The 16,566-nt window shown below is 36.9% G+C and overlaps 1 protein-coding gene across 1 annotated transcript in view; it reads right to left on the bottom strand.

Moving 5' to 3' along the window:
• Positions 1-13,535, bottom strand: part of BBS7 (Bardet-Biedl syndrome 7) — a 51,349-nt gene extending 37,814 nt beyond the window's left edge. The window contains exons 1-4 of the mRNA XM_008592453.1: positions 13,372-13,535; positions 6,678-6,743; positions 2,308-2,370; positions 584-759 (exon numbers count right to left, since the gene is read on the bottom strand). Coding sequence (XP_008590675.1) covers positions 584-759; positions 2,308-2,370; positions 6,678-6,743; positions 13,372-13,407 — 341 coding nt within the window. The 5' untranslated portion in view covers positions 13,408-13,535. The remainder of the gene's footprint in view (positions 1-583; positions 760-2,307; positions 2,371-6,677; positions 6,744-13,371) is intronic.
• Positions 13,536-16,566: the final 3,031 nt, after the last annotated feature.

Genomic DNA, 16,566 nt, shown 5'->3' on the forward strand with positions numbered 1-16,566 from the left:
TATATATATATATATATATATATATATATATATATATATATATGTATAGAAGACCTGAAATTATACCCTAGTGGTAGTCACCAACTTTAATGGCCAGCCTTTTAACATAATGATGCTACCTCAAAACCAGAACTACCAAAGACAGCCAAGGAACAAGAACATAAATATCTGGAGATTTCTTTCACTTTTTTCTCTCTACCTTGATCATGAGTCATAATTAATCCAGAAGTCAAAAACGAATGTATAAACACAATAAAGTTCTTAAAAAGAAAACATTTAAAAAGCCAATCAATTTTGGATAGATTCTAAGTCAAATTTGGTTTCCTTTTTTTTTTTTTTTTTTGGCAGCTGGCTGATACAGGGGTCTGAACCCTTGATCTCAGTGCTAAAACACCACACTGTAACCAACTGAGCAACCAGACAGCCCAAATTTAGTTTCTGACTAATAAAATACTAGTACCTTTAGTAATTTTATTTTCTAGAAAACCTATTTAGATATGATACTTAGATGCTCTATATCTATACAAATAGACGAATATTATAAACAGATAAGTAAAAATATAAAATAGACAAATAAACATACATAGCTTTAATGCTTTCAGTGAGGTTTGTTTCAAAAGAGAGAAACTGTTTTCCTCTCTTCGTGAAGCCTCTAATCTCAGATCCTGCAGCAATAAAAATTTTCTCCTGAGGTGTGTTAAGAAGCCCTCCTAGTTCAAGCCTTGCAATCTTCTGCCCTGGTAAAGTCTTGAACACTGCCTGTAAAAATCATTTAGGAAAAAAGTAAGTATATGTTATTTTATTGTAAATATTTTCCTCTACCATAAAAAAGTGCTATGATTTTAAATGCACAAAATGTTATAGTTCCACTACATAGAAAAACCTTTAAGTAATAATCAATTTACTTTAGTAGATATGTTTTTTTTGCTAAATATCCAATATATATTACAAAGATATATATCCCCACATATATTTTAATGACATAATTGAAGTCTAAACCCTTGTAACTCAAAGTAGGGTTCACTAAGCAGCAACATTAGCATCACTCAATTTATTAAAAATGCAGAAGCTCAGGTACAATTCCAGATCTACTATACGAAAATCTGCATTTTAACAGGATTCCCTAGCTGATTCCTGTACACATGAAAGTTTGAGAAGCAATGGTTTAAACAATATTCCTATCTACAGGAAAGTCCACTTGGCAAATTCTTTAATTAGGGCCAATGGACATATTTTTTACACTTTAACCATCTTTTTAAAACTAATCTCTTCTGGTTTCTTTACAATTTTTATAAATTTTAGTAGTAAAGGACAATAAAACTTAATGAAAATGTGAATGTATAACTTAACACCTATAATCGTGTCTCTTCACTTAACTGAAAACAATACTCTCATCATTAACTTATTCCTAGTTACTTTCCATTTTATTATTTGTACCAGTTTCTTTCCCTCCCACCACTCAATGACTTTATACTCAGAGAATAAAGTATCTAGGAGGATATATGAATAATGGAAACATTGGGTTTCTGGTTGTTTTTACTCTCTTCATGTTTTTGTAAATTCTGTATAATGTATGATGAATATCAGAGTTCACATCTCAGACCCACTACTTGTAAACTATGAAATGTGAATATAATAACATAATATTAATCACTTCCTTGATTAGATTACACTAAGTGGCAAAGGAGATGGGGTAGTCATGTCCGTGATTACATTATGTTATATAGTAATATCTTAGCAGACTAGAGATATTTTCCTGCTGGTTTTGAAGAATTAGGTTACCAAGTTGTGAAAGGGACTGTGAGAGGACCACATGGAAAAGAACTGTAGGGACCTCAAGGAGCTGACAGCCCCTAACTTACAGACGGTAATAAAGCAGGGACCTCAGTTGTACAAGAGCAAGGAACTAAATTCTGCTAACAACCACATGAGCTTGAAATAAGACCCCAAGCTCTAGAAAGGAACACAGCCAGCTGATACCTAAATTGCAGCTATATGAAACCCTGAGCCCAGACTCCTGACCCACAGAAACTGTGAGACAATAAATGTGTTATTTTAAGCGCTTAAATTCAAGGTAATTTGTTACACAGCATAGAAAATCTATACACCACCATGGCTGCCAAAGGTGTTTTACAGCTAGCTAGCAAATGACTCTCGGGCTGCCTACAGCTTCATACTTCATATAACCACTTCCCTCATAACCCATTTTCCATTGTCTGTATTTTAGGAAATTTTTAAGCTAGGAGTTTTCAGTTAGTGCAATTCTCTTTTAGGATCTTTTGTTCTCCTTAAAAAAGCTATACTTACCACTGCTTCTCCTTTCTTCATTCCAAAGCATGTAACTACCCCCTCATGATCTCCAATAACCACCTGTAATAGATTGAAGAGAGTGTAAAATCACTATTTTATTATGCCCTAGTAATTGTATATTGTGGAGTATACTAACATTTATAAAGCAAATGTATTTCACAGGCCCTAGTTTCCAAAGCCCTGTAGTTTCAGGTGTGACCTAACCTTTTCAAATTACATATAGAAATGTTAAACTTGTAAAATACAGGAAACTTTCCCCAGGCTAAAGTCTCTGTTGAGGACAGACACCCTTGAGAGCAGGTTAACCTACCGATTGTTATGTAAAAATACTGAGGAAACTGCTGTAGGAAAACACAGTATTTGCTAAGAACAAGCTTTTGTTGGTGGACCGACTTAACCTTTTGCAAACTGCATTATGGAATGTCACTTTGCTTATTTCAATGATGTTACTAGTTTTCCATTTGTTAGCCATAATTCTGCTGATATCCTTGTTTTTATAATGGTTAAATCAATGAATTTTCTTGTAAACTTCCCTGTCTTTACAATAAAAGGGAGAGGCTAATTTTGGAGGGGGCTGACAAATTCAGTTTTGCCCCTCCTAATGGGGAAATTACTGAAGTGCAGTCCATCCGGGCCTCAATGCATACACAGTGCTTGAGTAATCATATAATTCTTTTTTTCATCTCCGTTACACAGAGAAAAGAGGTGTAACAGTATACGGACAAAGCAAGAATCTCATTATACAGATTATGACTTAAAAAGTAGAGATCAGAAAACCTAGGGAAGACACCCCCACAAAAAATAATCCTCCAAAGAATAAGAAAGGGCCCTAGGAAAAGGTTATGAGATTCATTATGAAAGTAATTGGGCATACATTTTGTTCCTATAACGTTAACAGAACAAGAGAATTTGAACAGAACTGGCCAGAGAGGTAATTTTTTTTCCCTTAACTGGAGCATAAGAACATAAGATTAATTTTTAAAATAGATTATCAAATAAGGTTATGACTGACCAATTTGATAATTTCTTAAACCTTTTGGTTTGTCTTGTTTTGGGGCTTTGTTTGGTTTTTTTTTTGGCACCTAGCCAGTAAGGGAATCCAAACCCTCCACCTTAGTGTTACCAGCACCATGCTCTCCCGAGTGAGCTAACCAGCCAGCCCTTTTAGACCTTTTTCATGAAAAAATTTTAACTTATGAAAAAGTACACAGAATATTATAATGAATTCTCATGTGTCCATCACCCATCTTCAACAATTATCAACATGTGGCCACTGGATTATTTTGAAATAAATATAAGGGGGAATTTTAACACTTCTTTCTCTGAAAGGGATAATCAAGCAGACAAAAGATAAGGATATACACTAGGAAAACAATTACCTTTCATCTAATATATATGCACATATGTATCTATGAGTACACATACATATATGTAGGGTGTATGTATGTATAAATTAATTAATCATGCATCCCAAGAAATAGAGTATAAATGTTCTTTCAAGCATACAGGAACATTAGAAAACTGACCATGTATTAGGATATAAAACAAGTCGCAAATATCACAAAGTTGATATTGCAAAGAGCATATTCTTGGGCATTGATTCTTAACTTTCTGCAGGGATCGCAAACCCTTTTGTGTATTTGATGAAAGCTGTGGACCCTCTTCTCAGAACAATGCACATTCACCAATAATTATGTACACATTTTCAGGAGATTTATGGAACTTTGGTATTGGTAGAGATTTATTTTCAGATGAAAAATTTATAAAAGAATAGTTAAGCTTTTGAATTTTTATTTTTTTATTTTTTTATTTTTTTAAAAGATGACCGGTAAGGGAATCTCAACCCTTGGCTTGGTGTTATCAGCACCACGCTCAGCCAGTGAGCAAACCGGCCATCCCTATATAGGATCCGAACCCGTGGCCTTGGTGTTATCAGCACCGCACTCTACCAAGTGAGCCACGGGCCGGCCTAAGCTTTTGAATTTTTTGACAATAATTTGTAACAAAAGGAATTCCCAAAGTGTGATCCCTGGAATCCTAGGGATCAATGGGACACTTTCAGAGGACTGTCAAGTCTAACCTAACTTTTTAATAATATTCAATCTTTATTTTCCTTTTTCACTGGGTTGATATTTGCAATGATGGTGCAGAAGTAATGGTGGGTAAAATTGCCAATGTCTGGCAAAAATCAAAACAATGACACCAAACTATACCAATGGTAACTAATCTTCATCACCACTTGAGAGCAAAAAAAAAAAAAAAAAAAAAAAATCCAGTTTCACATAAGAATGTCCTAGATGAGGCAATAAAACAAGCATTAATTTTATTAAATCTCAAACCTTGAGACATCTTTTTAATATTTATTGTAACAAAATAAGTAGGCATAAAGCACTTCTGCTGCATACCAAAACAGTCTTGAGGGAAAGCAACTGTGTAATTGTTTGAGTTAAACTCCCCACTTTTCTCAAGAAACACCACTTTTAAGAATTAAAGAATAACTGAAAACTATTGTTATTAACACTTGGATATTTGGTATTTTCTTAGAATTGAAGGAAGTGAGCCTGTCACTACAAAGGAAAACAACTGACATAATTTGTTGCTAATGATAAAATTTGACCTTTCAAATGAAAGTTCTTTCAGTACTTTGGAAAACTTGTATCTGCCCCTGTGAACTTGAAAGCTTTGAAATAATGAACATTTTTTCTGATGAGATCAGTCTTGATATTATTATTATTACCAAACAAATGTCATTTGTTTGATATTCTATAATATTTGTTTGATATTCTAAAATAATATTCTATATTGTGTCAACATTTGGAAGATACATATAACTCAATGAACCAATAATCTCAAATGACCATTACGGGAAGTATAAAAGCATGCATGGGAAAAGACAGACCAATGGATTCTAATGTAACAAAGTATGAAAAGTTCATCAGTATAGTTTCAGATTCCACACTGCAACTAATGTTTAAGAAACAACTACTTATTAAGTTTAGGTATAGTATTAAATAGGAAAAGTCATAATTATCTGGAAAAGTTATTTAAATACTCCTCCCTATTTTGAACTATGTTTCTGTGTAAACTGGATTTTCTTCATATATTTCAACCAAAACAACATATCACACAACACACTGATGCAGAAAACAGATATGAGAATCCATCTGCCTTATGCCAGACACTAAATAATTTGCACAAATGTAACATAATACCCCTATTCTCACTAAATTCTTTTTTTGCTTTGAAAAATAGTTATTTTTCATAAAAGTATGTTATTTATATAAATATGTAATGGGTTTATTATTTTAAAAGTAAAATAATATTTTAAACATTTCTCAGTTTTAATTTTAATACAGTAACTACTGATAGATATAATATACATAAACAAAAATTCTTTAAGATCCTGAATAATTTAAGTGTGTAAAGGGGTCCTGAGACCAAAAAGTTTGAGACGTGCTGATCTAGTACACTGAGTATGACAAATAACAATCAGAAATCTGTTGATTTATCTTGATAAAATGTTAATATATCAGAATAATGTATTTAATTTGCAGCTATCAAAATATCCTGCTAGTCTACTATGAAATTATAATTGTTTTGTAGACCACGGGCCTTGACCACTCCCCTCCTCCCACCCTATTCCCCTCCCCGTTCCCGTCTCCCCCACCCCTCCAACAGCTCCACAACAACATCTTAGAATGTAAAAAAAAAAAATAACAATAATAAATAAATTTTTAAAAATAAATGTTTTGTGGAAATCATATGATCAATATTTCTATTAAAATAATCAATATTGTTAAACACAAAATTCATCATCAAAATAATTAATGACATGAGAAAGTTTAAATAAAGCATTTTCTCTGTATCTACTGTGTTTTATATTTCTTTTTCTACATACCCAATCTGGCACACTCAAGTACACAGAGTCAATTATTACCAGAGAAACGGAGTAAGGGTTTTGACAAGTTCGTTTACACTATTTACTAATAGTACATAATAATTTTTTTTTTTTTTTTTTAAAGATGACCAGTAAGGGAATCTTAACCCTTGACTTGGTGTTGTTAGCACCATGCTCTCCCAAGTGAGCTAACCAGCCATCTCCATACAGGGATCCGAACCCGTGGCCTTAGTGTTATCAGCACCACATTCTCCCAGGTGAGCCACAGGCCAGCCCTTGTACATAATAATTTTAATGTCCAAGAAAAGTACTGTTTGTAAATGTACTTTGGTATTCCAATTTCTGCTCAAATTAAAAGAAATTTATTTCCATTTTAACATCAGCACTCTTAAAAGAATAACTTACCAATAAAGAAAGAAATATGAACCTCTCTGTCAGAGGTAAGGAGAACTGGAAGAAAAATCAGTACCTTTTGTGTGGTTCTATGTCTTGAGGCAGGAAGTAACTTCATAGTCTTCTGAGAGGTCACTCCCACCTATGGAAATACCAGCCACCTAGTGAATGTTTTCTGAAACACTATAATTTGAAGTCATTACATCAGAGATGAAAAGGCCAGCAGATTTCAGAATATAGTGAGCCTTATTTTTTTTTCCTGAAATCAGTGATATAACTATTATTATCAGGGATAAATTTATTTTCTAAAGAAATATGTCATAAAAATCAGAATACAGGAAACAACCAAAAATAGTAAAACTTATCCTAAAATGTTGTCAAGTCAAAAATAATTATATGACATTACTGGTAAGGTGCTTCATGAAAAAATATTTCTAGAAACCTTCTTTTCCAACTTCATACAGTTGTTGAAGATTTTTCATAAAGTGATTAAAGATCTTTGGAAATAGATTATAATTATTAAAAACACAACACAGAAGATTTTTGCTAAAATAACTAACATGCTGATGACAATAACATCTAATATAACTGATGATGAAGATTATTTTACAAAACTGCCCAGAAGCAGCTGGCCAGCCCCCTCTCAGCAGGCTAGCCCCACAACCTTGCCTTCTGCTGAAGAAGCAGCTGGCCAGCCCCCTTCATAGTACACCCACCCTGCAACCTCACCCACAGCTCAGTGGCCCCGCCTTTGGCAGACCTGCTCCCAAACCACCAAGGGAAGCATGACCTCAAATCCAGACTCAAGAAGTGGTTCAGCAGACTGACCCCCCAGCAGACCCACACCCAGTGAGCCAAGACAAAGTGTGCCCATGCCCCTGGCTAGGGGAAACAGCCCAGCTACCACCCCCATAACAGACCCAACCCTGAATCTTTGAGCCATCACGTGCCCACATATCCAAGTGAGAAAAAACCTGGCTGATGTGCCTGTGGCCAGCCCACCTTTGGCAGAGAACCAGCACAGCAATCTTGCCACTGGTGTACCTGTCCCAGAGACCCTGACATGCCATGTGCCCACACCCCCAGCTGAGAATCAGCCCAACAACCCCAAGCCCAGTGAGCCAGCTTCTGAGATGACTGATCTAGTGTACACACACACACACACACACACACACACACACCCAGCCTGAGAATCAACCCAGTGAGCCCAGACCCGGTGGAGCTATGCCACTGCCACCAGAAACCTCCAAAGTCTAGGTTGTTAAGGCACTTGCAGACATAGCAAACATGGAAACTATACAAATTCGTGGAAATTAAACAACATGCTCCTGAATGACCAATGGGTTAAAGAAGAGATTAAGAAGGAAATTTAAAAGTTTCTTAAAACAAATGAAGACAGAAATACAACATAGAAAAACCTATAGGACACAGCTAAGGCAGTACTATGAAGGAAGTTTATAATAATAAACACCTACATTAGAAAAGTAGAAAGATTTCAAATAAACAACCTAACAATGCATCTTAAGGAACTTGAAAAGCAAGAACAAACCAACCCCAAAATTAGCAGAAGGAAAGATAATAAAGATCAGAGCAGAAATAAACAAAATTGAGATAAAAAATAATACAAAAAATCGCCAAAACAAAATGTTGGTTTTCTTTTTTTTTTTTTTTTTCCCCTTTTTGTCTTTTTTCGTGTCCGGCAACAGATCGCAACCCTCAGTGTCGCGCCCGTACCGGACCGGGACCGGCAACGGATCGCAACCCTCGGTGTTGCTCCCGCACCTCGCTCAGCCAGTGAGCGGGATCCGGTCTGTACATGGGATCCAAACCCTTGGCGGGAGCGCCACCGCACTCCCAAGTGGCACACTGTAGCAGTGCGCCACCGGGCCGGCCCCAAAATGTTGGTTTTCTGAAAAGATAAACAAAATAGACAAACCATTAGCTATACTAATCAAGAAAAACAGAGAAAGACTCAAATACATAAAATCAGAAATGACAAAAGAGACACTACAAATGATACCACAGAAATACAGAATATTTTTAGAGATTATTATGAACAACTATATACCAACAAATTGGAAAGCCTGGAGGAAATGGATAAATTCCCGGACACACACAATCTACCAAGATTGAACCAAGTACTACAAAGCCTGAACAGACTGATTACAAGTAACAAAACTGAATAATAATAAAAAGTCTCCCATTAAAATAAAGCCCAAGATTGGATGGCTCCACTGCCAAATTCTACCGAACATTTAAAAAAGAATTAATACCAATTTTTCTCATACTCTTCCAAAAAACTGAAGAGGTGGGAACTCTCCCAAACTCATTCTAAAAGGCTAGTATTATCATGATACCAAAACCAGACAAGGACACAACAAAAAAAAGAAAACTATAGGTCAATATTCCTGATGAATATTGTTGCAAAAATCCTTAACAAACTACTAACACACAGAATCCACCAGCATATTAAAAAGATCATTCACCATGATCAAATGGGATTTATTCCAGGGATACAAGATTGGCTCAACATACACAAGTCAATAAATGTGATATATCACATCAACAGAATGAAAGAAAAAAAAATGATCATCTCAACTGACACAAAAAAAGCATTTGATAAAATTCAACATCTTTTCATGATAAAAGCCCTCAACAAATTAGGCATAGAAAGAACATACCTCAACACAATAAAGGTCATATATGACAAACTGACAGCTAATATCATCCTGAAGGGGGAAAAGCTGAAAGCTCTTCCTTTAAGATCTGGAACAAAACAAGGATACCCATTCCCTCCATTCTAGAATTCAACATAGTGCTGGAAGTCCTAACCAGAACAATTAGGCAAGAGAAAGAAATGAAGGGCATCCAAATTGGAAAAGAGGAAGTCAAATTGTCCCTGTTCGTAGACAACATGATCTCACATATAGAAAAACCTAGCAACTCCACCAAAAAAACTCTTAAAACTGATAAACAAATTCTGTAAAGTTGCAGGATACAAAATCAACATGCAAAAATCAGTAGCATTACTATACATCAGTAACAAGCAAGATGAAAAAGAAATCAAGAAAGCAATTCCATTTACAATAGCTACCAAAAAAAAAAAAAAAAAAAAAAAAAAAACCTAGAAATTAATTTAACCAAGGAGGTGAAAGAACTCAATAAGGAAAACTATAAATACTGGTGAAAGAGATTAAAAAGGACACAAAGAAATGGAAAGACATTCCATGTCGTGGTTTGAAAGAATTTATATTGTGAAAATAATCATACTAACAGAAATGAGCTATAGATTCAATGCAACCCCTATCAAAAAACTAATGACATTCTTCACAGAAATAGAAGAAACAATCCTATATGGAATCACAAAAGACCCGGAGTAGGCAAAACAACCCTGAGCAAAAAGAACAAAGCTGGAGGCATGATACTACCTGACTTAAAAATGTACTACAAAGCTATGGTAGCCAAAATGGCATGGTACTGGCATAAAAACAAATGGACCAATGGAACACAGTGGAGAACCCAGAACTAAATCCACATACCAATAGCCAGATGATTTTTGACAAAGATGCCAAGCATATGCATTGGGGAAAGGATAGTCTCTTCAATAAATGGTGCTAGGAAAAGTTGAGATCCATATGCAGAAGAAAACTAGATCCCTATCTCTCACCATATACAAAAATCAGCTCAAAATGGATTAAAGATTTAAATGTAAGACCCCAAACCATAAAACTACTAGAAGAAAACATAGGGGAAATGTGTCAGGACATCAGGCTGGGCAAAGACTTTATGAGGAGGACCTCAAAAGCACAGGCAACAGAAGCAAAAACAGGCAAATGGGATTATTTCAAACTAAAAAGCTTCTGCACAGCAAAGTGCAGAAGCACTTGAAACAATCAACAGAGCGAAGAGACAAACTGCAGAATGGGAGAAAATATTTGAAAACTATACACCTGACAAGGGATTAGTATGCAGAATATACAGGAGCTCAAACAACTCAATAGCAAGAAAACAAGTAATCCAATCAAAAAATGGCAAAAGACTCGAATAGCCTTTTCTCAAAAGAAGACATATAATGGCCAACAGGTACATGAAAAAACACTCAACATTACTAATTATCAGAGAAATGCAAATTAAAACCACAATGAGATATCATCTCACCCCAGTTAGAATGGTTATTATCAAAAAGACAAAAAATAAGAAATGCTGGTGAGGTTGCAGAAAAAGAGGAAACTTTCTAAATGGTTGATAGGACTGTAAATTAGTACAGTCATTATGGAAAACAGTATGAGGTTTCCCAAAAGACTAGAAATAGAACTACCATATGATCCAGCAATCTCACTACTGGGTATATATCCAAAGGAAGGGAAATCAACATGTCAAACGGGTACCACTCCCACATCTATTGTGGCTCCATTCAAAATTGCCAAGATATGGAACCAACCTAAATGGCTATCAACAAATGACTGGATAAAGAAAATGTGGTATATATACACAATGGAATACCACTCAGCCAAAAAAGAATGAAATTCTGCCATGTGCAGCAACATGGATGAACTTGGAGAAAATTATTTTAAGTGAAACAGGCAAGGTACAGAAAAAAAATACCACATGTTCTCATTCATATGTAAAAGCTAAAAAAGTTGATCTCATGGAAGTGGAGAGTTGAATAGTATTTACTAGAGATTGTGAAGAGAAGTGGTGAGGGAGATGTAGGTAGAGGGTGATCAATAGACACAAAATTGTAGCTAGATAAGAAGGATAAGATCTAGTACTCTGCAGCACTGTAGGGAGACTACAGTTAACAACAAATTATTGTGAAACTTCAAGTAGCTAGTACAGAGTATTTTGAATCTTCCCAGCAGATTTGCTAATTGCCCTGATATGATCATTACACATTGTATAAATGTACCCAAATATCACATTGTACTCCATAAAATATACAATTATCATGGGTCAATTGAAAAAAAAGAAAAATGGGGGCCGGCCCGGTGGCGCACTGGATAAGTGTGCCGCTTGGGAAGCGCGACGGCGCTCCCACCCGAGGGTTCGGATCCCACATACAGACCGGTTCCCGCTCACTGGCTGAGCGAGGCGTGGGGGCAACGCCGAGGGTTGCAATCCCATTGCCGGTCCGGTACGGGGGCAACACTGAGGGCTGCAATCCGTTGCCGGTCACGGAAAAAGACAAAAGACAAAAAGAAAAAAAAAAAAAGAAAAATGAAAAAGAAAAAAAAATCAGAGATAGAAGTAGATTAGAGGTTACCAGAAACTGAAGGGAAGGAATAATGGGACATAATTGCTTAATGGGTACAGAGCTTATGTCTAAAATGATGAAAAAGTTTTAGAAACAGAGGTGATGGTCACACAGCATTGTGAATGAAATTAATTTTACAGAATTGTATATTTAAAAATGGTTAAAACTGCAATTATATATTCTTTACCACAATTAAAAAATATAATCCCTGTACCAGCCAGCTGTCAAAAAAAAAACAAAACAAAACTATATATTTGTGTGTGTGTATATACATATATATATAATTTTACAAAAGGTACAGAGGATGAAAACAGCATAACTTGTTCAGCAGGGAACTGTCACTAGTTTTATATACTTACGAGAGGAGATTGGGACTACTGGGAGAGAAGCTGGAGAAAACAACAAATTATGAAAGCATTTGATTATAGTATAGATATGACTGTATCCTGCATTCGAGGGAGTAGTATTTAATTTTAAAGTAATCTGTTTCGATTTGTATTTCTGAAACATCCATCTAGGAAGTGATGGAAAGGATGGCTTGGAAGGAAGTGAAGCTGGAGACTAGGAGCCCAATTAGGAGGCTATTTCAATTATCCAAGCAGGAGAAGATAAGAACCCGAATTGAGGGTAATGAAGATGGAGAAAAATGGGATAGATTCAAGCGATATTTAGAAGATAAAAGCAGAAAAATGTGGTGACTGGTTGGATATGGAAGATATTAAGGTAGGAAGTACCGAGTATAACTCCCAGGGAAACAGGGCAAATGTTTGTACCGTTAGCTAAAATAGGATGACTGAAAAGGGAGGAGATGGGGAATTGGGAAACAGATCATTCCCTGAAAGGCAATGTGGTGTAACAGAAAGAACACCAGCTCTGAAGTCCGAGACTTTAATGCAAACAGCAACTCCATAATTTTTAGCTATTAAGCAAATTATTTACCTTCTCTGAGTCCCAGGGTCCTCATTTGTAGTATTACCTACTTCAAAACTTTTATTAAGATTAAATATTTATGTATGCTAAGCTCTTAGAAATTGGATGCTCAGTATACGTCTGTCATTGCTTTCCTTATATCTGGCTGGTGCGGTCCAGCTCCCAGTAAGAAACGAGTGTCTGGCGCTCAGGAGAAGGGACCAGGTAGAGATGGAGATTCGGCAGTCAGAGGCTCACAGGTAGCTGCAGCCGGGGAGGAGGAGGCGGAGAAGGGCACTGGGGAAGAATCCGAGATCGGACCGCGTCAGGACCCGGCAGGCGCCAGCACGGGGGGCTGTGTGTTGCTTCTTTCCAAGTCCCGCTGACCGTCACAGAGGTCGAGAGCTGCCCGTGAGGCGACTGTGGGGGGGTGGCAGGGAGGGCGCCGGGAGGGCGCAGGGTGGGCTCCGGGAGGGCAGGACCCGGCCCGGCTCCTTCGCCTCCGCACCCACTCCCAGCAACCCGGACCGACGTAGGGGGAAGTAACGAATCCTCTCAGGGAGCCGGGCTCCCCCAGCGCGGCGCCCGCCCCATCCCTCAGGTTTACCTGTAAATAATCCGCTCGGTTTAAAATCAGATCCATGACGGCGGCACGGATGCGCCGCGCAGTTCAGGGCCGAAACAGGAGGCAGAGATGCCCGACCGCAGGCCTCGGGCCCTGTCGAGCAGGCCGCCCGCGTTCTCTCTGAGGAATGACCCCGGCTACCACTGCCTCGGCGGGATGCACAGGCGAGGCGACGGAGCAGCGGCCTCCAGCGTGACGTCAGCTCGCTCAGGAGAGTGGCCCCTGGACGCAAAGAAGCCCCGCCTCCCTCCTGCGCCTGCTCCAATCAGAGGCGGAGAGGAACGAAAGACGGTGTCCAGGAAACCTGGGAAGGGCGGTTTCCAGAGAGACCGGAGAAGCGGCCTTGGCTTTACCCTTGGGGCTCCCCTGAGCTAATCCTCGGCGTCTTTCTCCGTCTGTGTGGAGAGCACTAATGTGAAACGCTTGTAGATTCTGACCTATTTCACCCTGACACTGGAACGGGTCCCGCAAAGAATTAGGTTTCACCGTTATGGGCGTTAGCTTACAGCAGCAGTTCTCAAACTTCTTGCCTTAGGACCCCATTACAAAACTCGTAAACACTATTGAGGACTCCAAAGACCTTTTGTATATATGAGTTATCTATTAATATTTACCGTATTAGACATCAGAACTGGAATTTTAAAAATGAATTTATTAAAAAACTCATTTCATAAATATCTTAATAAAAAATTTATTTTCCAAAATAAAAAAATAAAACGACTGTCATTATGTGCAAATCTACTCGTATTTATTGTCCACCTTAATAGTAGACGGCAGGAGTCCCAGATCTGCTTCTGCATTCAATCTGTTGCTATTTGTTGTTTTTGTTTAAGTATACGGAGAAAATTTGGTCCAAGCTGAATAAGTGGTAGTTTTTGAAAGATTAGTTGCAATGTGGAATGCGACTTATATAACATCCAAAAAAATAAAAAATCGTATTTGTTAATATCACCATGGATCTTAGAAGAGTTTGTGTTGGAAAGCTGTCAAATGCAGATGTTGAGTACACATTTTCCAAAATTCTGATTTGTGCTTGAAAGCTTGAATTTTAAACACTGAGAACAAATGTCAATTGTTTTCCTTTAACCAATAGGTTCCCTTCTTGAATTCATAAGAAAATATATGCCAAATATTCAAGTCTGAATAATCATAATTTGTCTGTCAGTAGTGACTTCAGATAAAAAGTGTTCCATGGAAAAAGCAGTGAGTCCACCCAGCGGCTCAATCACACAACTGCTTTTCCTTGATACAACTAATGTACTTCAAAAGTGTTTTATGCATGCTTCCCATGTCATCACACAGAATATTTTTTTTTAATGTCCTCAAAAGTCGAGATTTAAAATTAACATTTTTTGCTGCTTCATAAAGGACATCATTATATGAAATGTTTTTTGTTTTTTGCTAGTGTGTGACATGTAGAATATGGTGTCTACTAGTACAGTTTGGAGCCACAGCTTTCATTCATGCTTAAGCACCAACAGTATCAAACACTATGGATTTTGTACCATCAATGCAAATATCAACACAGTGAAAAAGGCAAATAACATCTTAGTGTTATGAAAATAGTTTCAAGATGGCAGACTGCTTTGAAAAGGCCTCAGGGACCCCAGAGGTCCACAGACTACTGCTGGCCCATAGTGACCCAGGATCTGATAGTCCCTGACTCACTTTCATCAGTTCATCCTAGTGCGCACAGCACTCTACCTGTGGAGATACAGATGAGTAAGATATAGCCTCTTTCCTGATTTTTGTTGTCTTCAAATGATTGTGAAACAAGAAGAATTAAACTCCTGAGAAGAGATGCTTTTTAGAAAGAGAAATCATTTCCTGAAGAGGTATCTGAGAAGGTTTTGCCTAGGTCCCAGTATATTCCAGACAATTCTTTCTCTGGGGTAAAATAACTCTATATTAAAATAGACAACAATACATAAAGATGGGTTAGCTAATTAGCAATTAGGGGAAAATATATATCAATTTAGACTCAAGAGAGAATATAGATAAATTTTATAAGTAAAATGAAAAATAAAGCCATATGGGAGACAGGAAAAAATAGAATTGTATAGAACTTTATAGACTTTAGGAAGTTGGAAAGCGTATTATTAGTTTGCTAGGGCTGCCATAACAAAATACCACAAACTGGGTGACTTAAGCAATAGAAATTTATTTTCTCATAGTCCTGGAGGTTAAAAGTTGGAGATAAAGGTGTTAGCAGGGAATGAAAACAACCTTCTGAGGTCTCCCATCTTGGCTTGTAGATGGCCGTCTTCGTGTGTCTTCACATGCTCTTCCCTCCAAGTCTGTCAGTGTCTTATCTTTTCTTCTTTTAAAGACACCAGCCACATTAGATTACGGCCCACACTAATGACCTCATTTTAACTTCATTACCTTTTTTATGACTATCTCCAACTACAGTCACATGCTGAGATACTGGGGGTTTGAACTTCAATAATATATGAATTTTGAGAGGACACAATTCAGCCCATAACAGAAAGGAACTGTCTGATCTCAAAAGAAACAACAAAAGCAAAAAGGGGGAAAAAAAATGAAAGACTAAACACTTCAATGTGTCACAAAAATTTTTAAATGTAAACAAAAATTTGGGAAAATATATGCAAAGTGTTAAATCTTTATAAATAGTTCATAAGCCTGGCTGGTTAGCTCAGCTGGTTAGGGCCTGGTGTTAAGACCACCAAGGTCCAGGGTTCGATCCCTGTACCAGTCAGCCACCAAAAAAAGAAAAAAAATAATTCATAATAATGAAAAAAGTAATACTATGACTCCAATAACTAAATGTAAAAAACATAAACACATGAACAGCTCACAAAGAAGGTGACTACTGAACAAATATACGGAAATCTATTATTTCACTTGTAACCAATAATATAAGGGTAGTTCAAAAATTTTGTGGAAAAAGAGAATTAAAAATAATATAAATCTTTCCATGAGCTTTTGAAGTACTCTCATATTAAAGCAATATAACTATTTTTTATCTTGCCTTTTAAATTAGAAAAACAATATTTAAATGATAACACTATATGCTACAGAGGAAGCATATGCTCATCAACTGTGATGTTTTAAAGTAGTAATAAAACGCTTTCCAAAAGCAACTTAGCAATATGTAACAAACCTATAAATGTGTGACTGTGTTTTTACTGCACAACTTCAATTCTGGATATT

This window comes from Galeopterus variegatus, unplaced genomic scaffold (assembly GCF_000696425.1).
Source record: "Galeopterus variegatus unplaced genomic scaffold, G_variegatus-3.0.2 Scaffold7936, whole genome shotgun sequence".
Taxonomy (NCBI): Eukaryota; Metazoa; Chordata; class Mammalia; order Dermoptera; family Cynocephalidae; genus Galeopterus; species Galeopterus variegatus.